This window comes from Cynocephalus volans, chromosome 6 (genome assembly GCF_027409185.1).
Source record: "Cynocephalus volans isolate mCynVol1 chromosome 6, mCynVol1.pri, whole genome shotgun sequence".
Classification (NCBI taxonomy): domain Eukaryota; kingdom Metazoa; phylum Chordata; class Mammalia; order Dermoptera; family Cynocephalidae; genus Cynocephalus; species Cynocephalus volans.
This window is the reverse complement of record NC_084465.1, coordinates 20,781,667-20,798,869: the sequence shown is the minus strand read 5'-3', so window position 1 is coordinate 20,798,869 and position 17,203 is coordinate 20,781,667. Positions and strand designations below refer to the sequence as shown.

Genomic DNA, 17,203 nt, shown 5'->3' with positions numbered 1-17,203 from the left:
AGTCCTTGGTAGGTAAAGATATGGCAGTAATGATCAATGACTAATTAAGATTTAATTAATATACATCAAACTTATACTCTATGGAAACTACACCTTCTACTTCCATTGAATATGAACAAAACTTGATTATAATAAACCAAAGAAAACCTCAACACATTCTAAAGCTTAAAACTTTGTAGAACCCATTCTCTCATCCCCAATGCAGGAAAACAAAATTAATACCAAAAGCTTTAGCACACACAAAACAGATGAAAAAATAATGCAAATGAATAAACAATAAAAATAATATACAACAAACACACACAAAACCAGAAAAATGTCCTAAATTACTGACTGAACAAAGAGGAACTCGATAGTAGAATTACAGACTATTTTGAAAATAAAGGTTAAAATATTAAATTAATATATTAAAGTTAAGAATATTACTTATGGATAGAACCAATACTAACTGTGAAAAACAAACGAGCTTTTGTGAGATGGTTAAATTAATATGAAATTACAGGTTTTTTAAAGACTGCCACAGATCACTTGATTTTTTCGCAGCTTTTTTCAATCTTTGCCTCTCCTATTTTCCTAACTGGTTTTAAGGTGGAATATAAACATATTAATATATATGTTGTACATTTTTAATAGTTTCAGATTTTTTCTTTAACAGCAAAATCTTTTATATGTGTCTGAAAGGTATGGTTGGTGGCAATTATTTACTAAATTCAGTACTTCTTATAGGCCTCTATTATACAGTATTAGGTTCACTTGAATAATAAACACTCAGATGAAATAGTATTCTTTATACTACTTCTAAATGAAATGGCTATCTGACTCCAGCAGAGAACGTTTTTTAGGCTCTTCTTCAGGTGAAAAGAAACAAGTAATTCTCTTCTTTTGATCTCCAAGATGTGCACACAATGCTGCAACTGAGTTTTAAGGCCTAAGTACATACTGTACTGTCATAAGAGACCAGTGTCCCCAAAAGCTACTTAACAAATAGTAGACTAAATTAGCATTTGTGTGACCATTTTGTAAAACAGCATGTAAATTAATACTAGGCACCAGACTGATAGCAGAAAGCAGCAAAACTATTATATTTACTAAATTCTATATAGTTAGGTCAATATCCCCAATAATTCAGTCACAGTTAAGTATTATTACCCATCCCCTCTAAGAATTCAGAATTCCTTAGGACTGCAGTATTTAATATTTTTTAAAATGAGTCTTTTGAGATGATTGCTGTGGTTCCTCCTTTCCTATCACTCTCCCTCTGTCCTCCTCACTATCCCCCTTATCTTAGCATGTAATTAAGTCCTTATACCTTAGGATATAATTTTGTAAGAAAGAATCATATATTACTACACTGGTGACATCAGTATGTAAAACAGTACCAGAAGTATAAATTACAATATAGCAATGGATTTGAACATAAAATTTACCACTGAGGGCCAAAGCAAACAATAAAAGTGACAAAAAGGTACTTTATCTGGAACTTCGCAATACAGAAAACAGACAGATGGCACAACAGAAAGGAAGAAGGTCTGGGAAGTATAAAATCAACCTGCTCTTAACAGACATATTTTCAAAAGAGACAACAGGAAAGGTCTATCACACCAAATGCATCAAACTTTCTTGCTGGTGTCACTCTCCCAAACTCCAAACTTTCAGCATTCATTTCAAAGAATGAACGATAACAATTCCCATAATAATCACCTGCTTAATAAATATAATAACGTATGATAAGACATACTCATAAAACACGTTAAATGTTTTGAAGACTAGCTTCTTATTACTATCTAAAACATATACGAGGCTGACCCTGAACAAAGCGATCACCTTCTACAATCTAAAGATCAGTCACCCTCGGACATATTCCTAACAGAGGGGTATTTTCAAATTACTACAAGGCACGCTTCAATGGTAGTAATGGCTGAGAATCTTACAAAAAAAAAAACCCCAAAACTGTTCAGAGTAAAAAACAAACAAAACACATATACAGTGTTAATTTAAGGATGAGAACTACAAAATAAAACGAAGCCCTTTGTTTTTAACACTGTTGTACAGATAACTTTGGGACAAGTTTCTGGAAGTATACATTCAAATTACAGATTCATTTTCATTAATTTACTTATCAGTATCATACAGAACTAATGGAAGTTGAAGAAATAAAACATGAACTAGGAAAAAAATCTTAAATGCAAATGTAATGCATAATTCTGGACAAGTATTTTTAATCAACAAATAGTGTTAAGTATCTATTTTTCTTATTAACAAAAAAAGGTTTTTAAATGAAAGCCCTTGACAGTCAAGGCCACAAATCTTACAGTACACTCCTTCACCTATACATTTACTTGGACATTTAACTTAAGCATTTTTTTCCCCCAAAATGACTCCTTCAGTCATTTACATTATGCATCCTCTTTAGTTTTAGACAGCTAATTTACTTATTAAATGCACACTTTATTTTCTTCTTCGGAAGGTTTAAAAGCAATGTCATACAAACCTCTTCTAACTAAAAACAGTGTTTTAAAAAAACTTTTACTTGTAGTATAAAATCAAAATTTTAATACAAAATGCATGTCTTTATATGAAGACTATCAAAATTAATAAAATACATTCAAAACATTATGGTAGTATCTCAGTTTTGAAAAAAGACTGATATGATCAAAAAGAGGCTTATCTCACTTATGAGATACTAGTTCATGGCTCCACAGTTGGAATTTATTCCTAAAATCTTATGTAGCCTGGGAAATATCCAGTATCTTGATCCAATCGTTTATGACCTAAAAGCTTTATTTCTAAATAAACCCATGATGGGGATGGGAGGGAGAGAAGAGAGGAGAAAGAAGAGGAAAAAGGGACAAGAGAGGAGAAAAAGCAAGGGAAAGATAAATATTCAATACCTAAACTTTCAAGGTATGTTATTTGTAGAAATCTAGTGAGTGAAAAGAAGGAAATAAATTTTGTTATGACTGTTTCTCTGCTGTTATTATTTATGAATGACTTGAACATAAATTTATTTTTTCATATCTCTTACTCCTGACAGAACTGCTTGTTTTACTGTTGTCTACCAGAAAAAATCTAAAGGTAAGTTGATTTTACCCCCTTGAAACTGATATTGTTATTCTGCCCAGCTCAAAGATTAAAATTTTTTTTGTTATTAAAAATTTTAGCTAGGATGTATCTTGCTTCTCATTTGTGTTTGTTAATTTTGTACAGAAGTGTGGGGACCCTGTATTTAGTCTTGGATCTTTTCAGCTCTAAAAATTTCTATTTATTAGTTTATACTTGTATGTTCTTCCTTTTTTTTTTTCCTGGTTAAATCTCAATGCTCTATCTACTATAATACTCCATCTTCAATTTTTTTCATCTATGTACTTCATTTGTAGTTCTGAAATACTTCAATGCAAAACAATGGAAAAGGAATAGGAATGCTCTTTTGGAATGAGTCAGATCAGAGTTCGAATCCTGTACTTCCACTTATTAGTTGCGAGATCTTAGGCAAATTACTTAATTTCCTCCATTTCCCTAGCTATAGAGTGATGATAAGATCTACCTGGGTAGTTGTGAGGAATGAATTATATGTATATCTGTATGTATATTAATTTATTACATAGACCGTACCTGGAATAGAGTAAGTACTCAAAGTGAAGGCATTGTTTTCTATTATTTTCTATTTTGAATTTGATGTTCTATAGTGTTGACTGTCTTCTATACTGCACCCAAATATGACTTTATCTTAACATGTTGTATAGTTGGTTTCCAAGTTTTATCCATATTTCATGTTCTGAATAAAGGAAATAATTTATTCAGAACCCATACATCTATCTTATTTGCTGTTTGTCCTGTACACTGCCTCCCTCCCTCCGCCGCTTTTTAAAAAAAACTGAACCTGCCAAAGAAAACTCAACCTCTGTGGCTGGCAGTGCAGGTGCTCAAATGATATTTGCTGAGTGAATTATGAATGGACCAGTGAAAACTGCTAACTAGCCTCTTTCACTTCTGGAGTTGGAAATCAAAATAGTTCATGGACTGGCATAGGGCTGGAGAGAGAATTCTGGAACAGCTGAAAAGAATTTCATAGAATCTCCTTTCAGTTTATGTTTGCATATTTACAAGTAATAATTCCTGATTTTCAGAATAATTTCAGGCCTTCTGCCTGGAAAAAAATTTAGAGATACTATGCTTTTTCTTTTGGAGAATTTCATTCAACCTCTCTTTCTCCTCTATCCGTATGTGGCTTTCCAGTCTTACTTTTTCAGTTCAACATCTTTCAACCATAAAGGTTTCTGCATCATATTTTTGGAAATGCTGATCCCCAAAATAAGTTTTATATTTTATCATATATTTTAATTACTTTAGATCTCAAAAACCTGAGGAAAAAGAAATGACATTTAGTTTATTAGACAAACTTGTTTTTCTAACTTCAGTGTTATACAGGGGTGAGTAACCTAAGGCTCATGGGCCAAATCCAGCCTGCTGCCTGTTCTTGTAAATAAAGTTTTACTGGAACATAGACACACACTCATTTGTTTACATATCATCTATGGCTGCTTTTGCACAACAGCAAATATGAATAGTTGTGATAGAGATTGTGTGGTTGACAAAGACCCTGAAGTATTTACTAGCTGGCTCTTTACAAAAAAAGGATCTACATGGACAACACCACAAATAGTAAATATTTACTATACAGTTACAATGTTTTAGGCACTGCTTTGTGAATTTTACACTTACCATCTCTTTCAAAACATGAATTGGGTACTATTATAATCTACAGAAAAGAAAGCTGAGGCTTGATGAAATTAAATAACTTGGTCAAGGTTAAAAAGTGGTAGGGCTGGGAATCAAACCCAAATCTACTGGAATCCAAAGTGAAAGTGTAATTACTCTCTTACAAAAACCTTTAAAATAATAAAAAGTGTTTTCTAAGGACTTAGTTTGCTGCTACAAAGTTTTCAATTTTATTCACAGTTTAAGGGTCCACATGCTTTTACACTGTTATAATGTGTTAAGTATGGGTTTTGATATTTGTTCATTAATACCAATAAAAATGCACTGATGATTCTTATTCTTCAAAAGGGAACAAGCATTAAAAACCATCTTTACTTTTAGTGAGACAGTATGGTTTAAAAAAGTCTTGATTAAAATTCTAAGGTGATGGTTATGAGAGGTTCCAAGTGGAAGTTGGTATTATATTTATACAACTTTTGTCACTACAATAGTGGTGAAAAGTTGGACAAAATTCATGGAGTTTAAAATAACAAAGAGTTTGAAAACTTAGCTATTTCTGAGAGGAAATGAAAGAACATCATTTACACTTAACAGCATCTGTTACAAAGAGGTATATGGTAAACCAACTTTGAAAACAACAAAGGAAGGGATCAGTTTCTCCAAATACCAATTCAACCCAAATTTAACTAAACTGTATGGCAGATATAGGCAATGTGATATTTATTGGGAATACAGAGATAATTTCTACCTTCAAAAAACCCCACAGCACAACAAGGGAGATTGGCAGGTAAAAATTAATGTGGGATTCTTAACTGCAAGCAACAGAAACCAATTCAGACTGATTAACAGAAATATAATGCATTAAACAGATATTAAAAGTAGCTCCCAGAATTGCTGGGAAGGTTGAAGAACCAAGCTCAGTAAATGGACAAAAAACAACGAGGCTTAAAAGTAAGAAATAAAATCAAAATTTGCCACAAGAAGTACGTGGGCACAGAAGAGATGCCATACTGGCACAAAACTACTTGTTTTTGGAAACTAGATGTTTTACTGCTGCCACTACATCCTTTACTGTGCCTGAGTCTTTGCATAGGCTTCAGACAGAAGCATCCAGTTAGTCATATTTGGGTTATGAGCCCATTTCTTGTGAGGGCAAGAGAAAACTATTTATCCTTTTTGACTTTTGTTGTGGTGGGAGCCAGGTCTTGCATTTCATCAAGATTCATACTATATGGTAGGGAACTCCTCAAGAACAGAAAGGGGCTTCTGATGCTACAAACTCCCACAATATTTTAAAAGCAGCAATTTACCAAGCAGATGGGTGGGGCAAAAAGGAATATTCCATTAGAAAAAGCAAGTAAAAGAAAGAAAGAAAGAAAGATACAACAGTCACAATAATATGTTGAGCTTTCAAAAAGAGAGAACACAATTGAGGTTACCAGAGGTGGGAAAGGGGAAGGGGGAGGGGCATAAGGGAAGGACTGGTAAAGGGCCATAAAAAACGATTGCATTGTACTATGTTGAGTATACTAATTATCTTGACTTGAGCATTACATATTGAACACAGGTATTGATATTCAATTCTGTACTCCACAGATACATACAACTATGTTTTAATAAAAAAAAAAGATATTCCATTAGAGGCAATAGCTAGTATGAGGCACTTCATTAGAAAACACAATACCCATGTACTTGAAAGATATGTCCATTCAGGTTTAGGAAAACTGAAATAAAAGTCCTGCTACCAATTAGCAATATGATCCTGGTCAAAGCCTTTAACATTTAATTTTCTCTCAACTACAAAATAAGTGAGGTGGACTAGATGATCTTTAGTTTTGCTTCTGAACAGGTTTATGGTTATTATTATTATTAGTAACAATAGCTACCATTTATTGGCACTTGTTATATGGCAGGCACAATGGTAAACAGTTTACATATATTAACTAGGTATTATTATCATTCCCATTTTTACCAATTGGAGAAACTGAAGTTCTCAGTTGTTAACTCACCCAAAGTGATACAGTTAGGAAGAAGGCCAGAACAGGAAAGTCTAATTCCAAAGCCAAAACGTTTAATCTCTACGTTATGGTTTTACCAATAATGCATTCCAAATTCCCAAAGGACACTATTATAATGAGTGGGTACCATATGATAGGCAAAGTGTTTATTACAACCTTTTTTTTGTATATCTAATTTTTCAGTATTTTTCGGATACTCAGTTTAGACTTGAGTATAAAAATGTTCATTATTTTATATAAGTCAAATAGAAATCTTCCTAAAATATCTCATACATATATCAGACTTTTTAAATAGGAAAAAGTAACCACATTTAAACTTTTATTGAAACTCAAGGTTACGCTTATACATATTAATTATTGTCTGGGCCTCTGGAACTTTAAGGTAAATATGACTCTTTGCCCTTTCTTTTCTTGGGTCAGCTACTTATGTTTTGTGTAATCACAGCTCCTCTCTACTCTTGGAATTTTCTGCGGACTTACAAAAAAAAATCAAGCTTCGAAGCTCATCAGAACTATTTATATAATAAAGATGCAGTTACCAAAAAACAAACACTTACTTTCAACCATATTTCTTACTACAAGATGGCGTCTGATGTAACAACTTGAAGTAACTACTAATTATCAAATCTGCTGCAACCTGATTATCGAAACATGATTTTACTGTTTCAAATACTTTAAATGTGAAATATTACAACTGCATCATTATCTTCACATCCTAAAATACTCCATAAAGACTTAAAAGCTAAAGCACTATGTTCTTCAGATCACATAATCCCAGCATTCCAGAAAAAAAAGATGTTTAATGCTTATTAAGATAAATGACTTAAATGTCAGGTAGATTCACATCATCCTCATATTTTTCTTGAAATGACAGGCAAAAGGAAAAAACTTTAAAGGAACCATCTGCAAAAATTCTACAGAGAATATAAGAGGGAAAGTGACTCTACTGCATACTAAAATATATTGTGAAGTTACAAATCATTAAACCAGCTTAGTACAGACAGAAAAGAACGTGAAATCTATTTATGATAAAGATAATAGTTCAAATTAGTAGGTAAAAAGGCATTATATAATATATGGTATGGGAATTGACTGTTTAAAAAACACAATCTATATTCCTATTTCATTTCTTCAAAATAAATAACAGAAGGATCAAATGTCTGAAATAAAGTTCTAGAAGAGGAAATTTATTTATACTTTTACAGAGGAAGAAAAATAGGTCTTTATAAACAGGACACAAAATCCAAGTCACAAAAAGGAAAAAAAGTGATATATTGAGCCATATAAAAACTAAAGACTGTTGTACAACAAAATAAATGAAGTCAAGAGACAAACTGGGAACAATATTTGCAAAACATATAATAAAAAATCAATTTCCTTAATTTATAAAGGGCACATATAAATCAATAAGAAAAGGATCAACTACCTAATAGAAAAATGAACAAAAGATTAAACAAGACATTAGGGAAAAAGAATATAATAGTTAATAAAGTTCTGGTAAGATGTTCCGCCTTCTCACTAAAGAAATGCAAATTGAAGTAGTATGTCATTTTTCACCTGTATAATGGCAAAACTAAAATTTGATGATGCCCAGTGCTGTCAATGGTGTGAAGGAACTGTCAGTGTCATGCACTGCCAATGTGTGCCGAAACTCATGAGAAGGAAAATGCAGACATATTCTCGAAAGTTGTGAAGGTATATATACAAAGGTGATTACTATAATATTGCTTAATTGCAAAAATAAATGAAATGTTTATCATAGAGGACTAGTTAAATAAATTATGGTATATCCATAAAATACTACACAGCATTTTTTTAAAAAAAGGAGAATGAATAAATTTCAACGTGAAACCTCTCTAAGATAAATTATTAAGGAATTAAAAAAAGCAAAGGGTGGAAGTGTTTTTAAGTGGGAAAATGGAAAGTAAGTGAATTTCCAATGTTTTTCTGAAACTAATTATATGAACTTGTTAAGAATAGCTAACTGTTTACAGGGACTGGGGAAGGGAGGTATTCATCTTTCAGTCCTAACTGCTGCATTTTCTAATCTCTATCTGAATTAATTTAATTTTACTTTTTAAAGTTAACAGGAGTTATCTAAAAGCAGAATTATGAGTCAATTTTTGTCTTTATATTTTTCTGTCTTAACAACACCTAATAAATTTTGTATTTTAAAAAAAGAAACTACCTAGGTAGGAGGAGTAAGCAATGGGATACTTTGTTTTCTTTAGTCAATATAGCATTTTTTTTTTTAAAAAGCACGTATTATTTTTATAATTTAAATCAGCTTGAATTCATTAATCTTGTGATTATCTGCACTAATGGAAGGATAATGTTTAAAATCTCAAAGCAAAACACTATATATATCCTATAAACACTTGAGTGAACACTTATGTTCCAAAGCAAAAAAGACTTCCCTTATTTTATGTTTAAAGAAAAAGGAATAACGCCTTAGAAAAAAAAGTATCTACACTAAATTTTCTGTATCTCCTGAGGGCACATTTGCATTCCAACTGTGTCACCAGCCCTGATGCAGAAAGGGCAATACACAGTGATAAATTCTTATAAGAGAGAAAATGACAATATAAAAAAGAAAAAAAGAAAAAAAAAAAGGAAGCCATCTAAAACCAATACATGCAAGACAGACTGAATCAGGGCCTCTTTTAAATTGGCCATTTTATTAGGAAAGGGAAAAGTGGTCTCAATAAGTCTTGCAATTTCTAAAGATTAGAGTTGATACCTTTCTCAGGTTCAAGAGATCCTATCCTTTCACGTGGTACACAACTGTTGCTTTTCAAACCTATTAGAGTGTCAAAGGCAGATGTAATTAGAATGGGGGCTGGAGAGGGAAAGGAAACCACGGAGAAAGGGAAGTTAGAGACCAGATGTATAGTATTTCACATAAGTACATGTAAACAAGAGAGTACATATATCAGACATGGTGGAGATTATAAGGGGGTACTTATCAGTACAACTCACAAACACTTACCTGGATCCTCAAAATCTACTGCAAAGCTCACCTCTAAGTAGTCTCAACAGATAACTTCCATCTTGCCATGATTCTTTACTTTTAACATTTATATACTCAGTAATATAGTACCACCTGAATTATCTGGCCTTTCTGAGAAATGAAGGTCAAAGGTGTGCTGAAGTGGTTAATAGCAAGAAGCTCTGAACTCCTTCAGAACCCAAGGAACTGGGTTCAAATCTCAGCTTCACCACTGAAGAGCTTTAAGACTTTAGGCAAGTTATTTAATCTTTGTCTGTAAATCTCTAAAATGGGGTTAACATTATAAACAATGCTTACAGTTTGATAAGTAAATGAAATAATACCTGAATACTACATTATTTTACTAAAATACATATAATTTTAAGAACCTACTCTTTTTAAAAAGTGCTGTTTGTTTAATTTAAACCATTCTGAATAGAAATCTGAACTGAGTTATTTTTGTTTCTTCCCAAGGCAAATACACACAATTTAACATTTTCTAGACTGTGTAGGACCACAGTTATGAAAAGAAATTGTAAAGTAAGATGATGTGTGACTATAAACACAAAAAAGTTCCTGTGGACTATCGATTTCTTTTATGGACACACCTTGAGCAAAGATAGTCTCTGAGGAGAATTTAAGTTAACAAAGGTGTCTGTCTCTATGCTAATTATTTCGAAATTGTTACAATTTTTTAAAAATGTAGTCATCTATCTTCATTCATAGTCAGAGCTAATTTAAGCCAGCCTCTTGCAAGCCCCTTTTCCATTTTCTTAATGTGCTGATTCTAAACTGTTGTGAACTAAGAAACCATATAACTATTTCAAAGCAGACTGATATGATTAAAAAAACCAAAAAAGCTGTACATTCAAACAGTCCTGGGTTTAAATCTCAGTTATGGTACTTACTTTGTGACCTTGTCAAGTCACTTAACTTCTCTAAGCCTCAATTTCCTCATACTTAAAATGGGAATAATATTACCTATATTGAAACACTGTGGTAAAAAGCAAATAAAAACTTACATAAAACGTCTTGCAGAATACTTTCTAGTACCTGACAATATAAGTCATCCAGTTATTGGTAATCATTATTACATAGTAATGAAGTATGTTGAAATTATAGCTAAGTTAAGAATAAAAAGAATTTTTTACCAGGAACATACGCTTCTATTGTGTGAAATTCCTTGGCACTATGTTGGAGATACAAAAATGAAAATGTGGGCTGGCCGGTTAGCTCACTTGGTTAGAGCATGGTGCTGATAACAACGAGGTCACAGGTTTGCATCCCTGTACAGGCCAGCTGCACCCCCTACCTCACAATGAAAAAGAATATACTATCTACAATCCAACAGATCAAAGCCTAATGAAAGACAGACATGTAAACAAAATCACAGCAATTCGATAACTGAAACAGTAAACAAAACAGAGCTCTACTTGAAGTCAAAATGTTTTTCTGGAAACAGTTATATTTATGCTAAGAGGATTAACAGCAGTTCTCCAGGCTGGGGGTTAGTGATTGAGACAAGCACACTTGGTCGAAGAAGATGAAAGGGCACATGTAAAGATCTACAAGTAAGAAATGGCATGGTAGGGTCTGGAGCAGAGTGCTTGCACAGAGGCAAGTTTAGAAAGGCAGGCATAAACCAGATCATTATGGCCTAGTACGCCAAACCAAGGAGTTGCCCCTTTTTAAATAAGTAATGAGGAATCACAAAGGTATTTTAAGGGCAGTGAAGAAGGCTGACTGGAAAAGATAATATGCTCACATTCACATTATGGAGAGATGCCACCAGCTAAGCTGTATAGGTTAATTAGGATGGGAGGAAGTACAGTCCTGGCTAGAAAGAAGCAGCAACTACTCTAAAGTAGTACTGATAAGAATGGAGAGTAAGGAACGGATGACAGAGACTAAGAAGGTAGTCTCGATAACCCTCAGAGATCGAGGAAAATTCCCCAATTTCTAGTTTGAGCAAATGGTAGGGTCATGATGTCATTAGTCAAAATGGAGACAACAGGAATAGAAACAGTTTTGACAGGAAAATAGTGAGCTCAATTTGGAATTTGTCTGAACAGAGCTATCCATTAAGCAGTCTAGAGCTCAGATGATGCCAGAATTAACTCCAATGGATGAAATTAAGGTAGTAATGGAAGACAAAGCCAAAAATAATGTCAGTCAGAGGAAGTAGTATACAGGTCACAAATGAGGCTAGAATACCTTTACTTTCTGGCTTTCACTTGTTTTCTAATTGGACAACTGAATTTTATGAAGGTGAGATGTTACAAAAGTTTTCTCCACTTAGGTCTGCTAAATATAGATTCTTAAGTTTCCTGAGCATTGTGTCCAACTTCTTTACTGTCATCTGAGACCTGGTAAAGTGTTTGGGACCTGAAAGGTGCCCAATAAAAATGGATGAATTAAGTAAATGTGGCCCTTAGGTCAGTCAAAAAGTCAAGATGCAGTGTTGAAAGACTTTAAAATTGCTTCAGATATCCTCTCAAAGTTATAGATTAACATTTAATGGAGTAATCTAAATTTTTCTCTATATACTGCCTTTTCCATTTAGAAACATACAATTCTCAGTGGTTTGGGAACTCTGACTTTTTGGAGTTCAAGAACTCACTTAAAATCAACAATTTACGGCTGTCCATACTTCAGATTTCTATGGAGAAGTCAGAAGCAGGCAGAAAGTACAATTACTGAATTTTAAAAATACATTCATTTTAAAAAGGGAAAATACTAAAATGCCACCCCCACAGGCACATTCTTATGTTAACAATGTGAGAGATCTTCAAAGGAATACAGAGGAAGAGTTTTTAAAAAAAGACTCTCACCCTGAGAATGAAAACTACACAAGCTCAAATGTTTCTTTAGTACTTTCTTTGTACGTACCTACTCAGATAAATGCATATTACATAAACTCAGAAAATAAGGAGTGTTCATACACTGGTGGATGATAAAGGTAAGTCAACAGGCAGGAAGATGGCTGGCTGTGGAGCACAAGTAACTATGTAATAAGGACTTGAGAGTCTGATAGGCATAGTATGGAGTTCAGTCAGTCAAGTTTTGTTGTTTGAAAAATACTAATTTTGTTTCTCTCTTTTTGTTATTTCTCATTAACAAAGTAAAAGATATTTTAAGAGACCCACATAACTCAACAAAAACTAAGAAAAGAAAAAGTTCAATGGCTTGTACATACATAGTATTACATTAGAGGCAAACCTTTTTGGATAGACCAGTTTTTTTTTTTTTTTTTTTTTTGGCGGATCTGAAGACCAGTTCTTAATATTTCCTTTTGCTTTTCTTGGAATGTCTATCCTCCCTCTTATGCACATCTTTTTTTGTTAACGAAGAGTAGGCAGTATGATAGTAGTAAGGAGAAAAAAAAAAAACAAAAAAACTGAACATAATGACCTAATTTTAAAACTACCTGAAAATTAACTCATCTTTATTGGCACATATTCTTACATAAATGTTTTTGCATAATTGAGAATTCTTTGTGCACAATTTATCTGCCTGGATGTGGATCATGAAAATGTCTTACCACAAATCTTGGGTATTACATACCTTTACAATTAGATTTTAGATTCTAAGAGACTGAATGGAGCAGTTAAGAGTCTCAGTTTTGGAGTCAGCAGTTTAGTTCTTGCTTCACCATTTATTATGTCTGTAACTTTGGATTCTTATAAGTACCCTCCATCTCAGTAATCTGTAAAATGGGACTAATAATAGGATTTACTTCACAAGACTCACAAGGATGATATAAAATAATGTACAAGAAAGATACTTGATAAATTGTGTTATTTTTGTAGCTGTATGTAAGTTCAGTCAGTACTTACCAACTTTTGTATTTCAAGTAAATCAAATAACCTGGCTTCCACCATGACGGGAAACAAAAGCCCACTCACTTCCAGAGTACTGTAGTGTCACACCATTGATAAATGTACCACCACTGAAATGTTCCAAGTAATTTCTTCCCTTTAACCTTACATTGAAACAGCCAATAAGTCAAATTTCAATCTGCTACTAGCTGAGAAGGCAATGAAAGAAGACAGCTTGTCCTGAAAATCCACTGCAAATAACAACTAAGCAGATCAACTGCATGCAAAAAGTCTACATTTTGATGGTATTAAACTGAGTAAAAACTGTCAGCAGCTTGCTCTGAACAATCCTGTAAGTTTTAAGAAAACTCTGCTTCTGCTTACTTGCTTCCTAAGAGATCTCTGATGCAAAATGCAAACACACCAGTGGTCATATCTTTTTATCCCCTTTTGAGTAATAAAAATCTAGATCTGTTTCTCACATTTTTAAATGGTGACCAAGATACCCTTCACGGTTATGTCATAAAATTGTACTTTTGTTTTGGAAGATTTCTTTTTAGATTATCACCATATTAAAATCACACGTACGTTCTCTCATAATTACAAAAGGCAGTTTCAGGATCCAAAGGCCTGCTAGCTTGGAATTTTAAGTTTACTACTCCACCACAATGTGGATTCAGTTCTATATTTTGGGTTTAGGGTTGACTTTGGCTTTCTTCATCATGATTTTACCCTCAAATATACTGTGACTAAACTGCATTACTATTTATCACACATGCAAGCATTTCAGATGGCATCAAGGAGAAGGATGGAGTAATTAGAGTTAACACGCTTGTTTAAAAACTACTCAGATCAGACATCTTAAACACTCCCAGATGCCAACTGACAACCTTACCACTTGAAACCATCATGCATTTGTTGTGGTAGGGGAGAGGAAAAAGGCCACACCCAAAGTTAAGGCTCCATAATGAAGTAATAACAAGTTTCAGAATTCTAACTAGCACTATTTTCGGTACTCTTTTTCACGGTCGATGAATTCTGTAAATTCAAAGCAGGCCCAATGTTAGAGAAAATGCTCCTCTGAGCCTAATTACTTAGGTTACCTCAGTAACGGACAAGTCCAAGGTGGAGAGTTACCTCATTCACAGAGAGACTTAAGTAACTCTGGTGTAACTGAAGACCAAACTCAAATGATCAGTGCTCAGTACTGACTCTCAAAGAGCCGGTTACCCCTTCTCCCCTCCCCAACGGGGTCAGGAAGGCAAGAAGAGCCTGACTGTATCACCACGGCAGTTACCTGACACAGGACGCTACCAAGTTATCTGGACCTTTTTTTTCCAGTTTAGACGCTCCCTAGACTCCTCTCTTTCCTGGTGCCATCTCCATCCAGGTCTCTCCTCCCGCCCATCCCACCCCCGCCAGCCCAGCATCCACAGGCTTCCTCAGCCTCATCTCCATCCCAGCACCGTGCCCTCCCCTACTCCCCTCATCCCCGCTTACCTTGGCCACGTAGTCTTTCACCTCGTCCAAGTCTCCGTTTTTCAGGGCCCACATGAACTCCTTGTCGCACATCACTGCAGCGGAGCAGGCGGGCTGGCCGGGCAGAAGACGAGGAGGCGACGGCAGCAGCAAGCGGATACTGCTGGGCGAGAGGGAGACAGGGCCGAGCCAAGCCGGAGAGGAGAAAAGAAGGCGGGCTAGGCTGCCAGGCGGGCGAGGCAGTTGGCCGCGGTGACCGTTGGGGCGGGAGAAAGAAAAGTTCTTTTTCGGCCACCAGGCCCCGCCGAGCAGGTTCCGCCTGGTCGAGGGGAAGCAGGAGCGCTTGCACTTCCGGTTCACTCCCCACTAGGATCCTCCTCCAACTTCCTCTTCCTCTTTCCTTCCGGGGAACGCCCCGCTCTAGACCCCGCCCCTACGGCCCGTGGTGCGAGGCGCACTGGTGCGCAGGCGCAGTGGCGAGACCGCTGGGAGTCGGGCTGGAGGGGAGGAGCTAGGGGCGAGTGGGCGGGACTGGGAGGCTGAGTAAAGGGCGTCCAGGGGAGGTCAGGAGAGGTGGGGAGCGAGTTGGGGGAGAGTTAGTGTTTCAGATGGGATTGAGACGTTTCTGCACCACTGTAAATGGCAATTTTTTTTTTTAAGCATAATCTTGGAGCGCATCTTACTCACCTTCTATAAATGTCAAGTAGGAGTGTTTGATTTGGATTCCCTTCCTCTCTTCCTCCCTTCCTCCCTTCCTTTTTCCCCTTTCCCACCCTTCCCTCCCTCCCTTCCTTCCCACTCTGCTATGCAGTATTGCTTGGGCTTCTACTACCTGCCAGACTCTGCTAGGCACCCAGAATATAGTAAAAAGGACGGAGTAATGCAATTCCTGCCCCCAAGGAAATTTTCAATACCTAAGATAACAATGTGAATTTAGTGTGTTAATACTATGTACTGAATAATGTTCTGTGTAGTGAAAAACTTTAGTGTGTGGTGGGGAAAAAACTTAACCCATCTCTTTGACTGGCAAATGATGCCAAGGACTAGCAATTAAGTTTGATGTCACAAGGCAGAGCAAACCTGTCTGGTATAATTTGTGTTTTAAAAATTTTGTGTCTGTTTTTAATGGTTTGAAGCTTCAGGACCATTGTAGTGAAGCCAGTTCTATTCCTCCCAGAGTTTGGCTCCCAGAGTTTCACAGCCACCAGGTGAATTGTGCCTCACAACCCTAATATCCAGACACACACGAATATAGACAGATCCAATAAAAACTATTATTTTAACTATTATGTATAAAGTCTATTATTTATGACCCTCTAAACAAATAAACTTTATTACTGTTGCCATATAGTGTAGGGTTTAAGAACACAGACTCTAGAGCCAGGTTGCTTAGTTTTGAATATAGGCCCCACCCCTTACTAATTTTGTGTCATCTCTGGCTAATTACTTAACGTCTCTTGTCTCAGTTTTCCACATGTGTAAAATAGGGATAGTAAGTGTTCACTGAATGTGTTTTTGTTTGTTTGTTCGTTTTTTTGCTGTCATTTAGAAATAGCAAATAGAGAGGCTTCAAATCAAAAGAAAAACCTCCAAGCTCGAGGGTTAGCTCAATTGGTTCGAGTGCAGTGTTACACAACACTAAGGTCAGGGGTTTGTATCCCCTTGCCAGCCAGCTCTTCCCCTGCCCCTAAAAACCTCCAAATATTAACAGCTATCTTGTTATTCTGTTCATTATACTTCCTGACAATTGGAAATATAAATCTACATTTGATACAATAGTGATACATTTCTGGAAACAAATCCCAAGAAGGAATTTGTTAGGCAAATCTTGGAGTCCCTATTTCCTCTCTAACTCATACTCCCCACATCTGTGATCTCTGCATTACGTTGTGCTGACAGCTCTTGATTTACATCTCTGACCCAGACTTCTGTGTGGTCCATTACTCATTTGAGTGTCTCAAACTTAACAAGTCCAGAATAGGATCTGGTTTCCTATCGATTCTACACATAGTTGTCCTCTGTATTTCCCCATCTCTGGAAACGGCACGACCATCCACCCTGTTGCTAAAACCAGAAACATGGAAGTCATAATAGCTTCTTCCATTCCCAACTTTTCTCTCTTATTAAATTCATCATAAAGTCCTTCAAAATATACCTTAAATTTGTTTACTCCTTGCCAC

General features: G+C 35.3%; 1 protein-coding gene across 1 annotated transcript in view; it reads right to left on the bottom strand.

Annotated features, from left to right (window-relative positions):
* Positions 1 to 15,371, bottom strand: part of MTPN (myotrophin) — a 54,826-nt gene extending 39,455 nt beyond the window's left edge. The window contains exon 1 of the mRNA XM_063100890.1: positions 15,045 to 15,371. Coding sequence (XP_062956960.1) covers positions 15,045 to 15,116 — 72 coding nt within the window. The 5' untranslated portion in view covers positions 15,117 to 15,371. The remainder of the gene's footprint in view (positions 1 to 15,044) is intronic.
* Between the last annotated feature and the right edge of the window lie 1,832 nt (positions 15,372 to 17,203).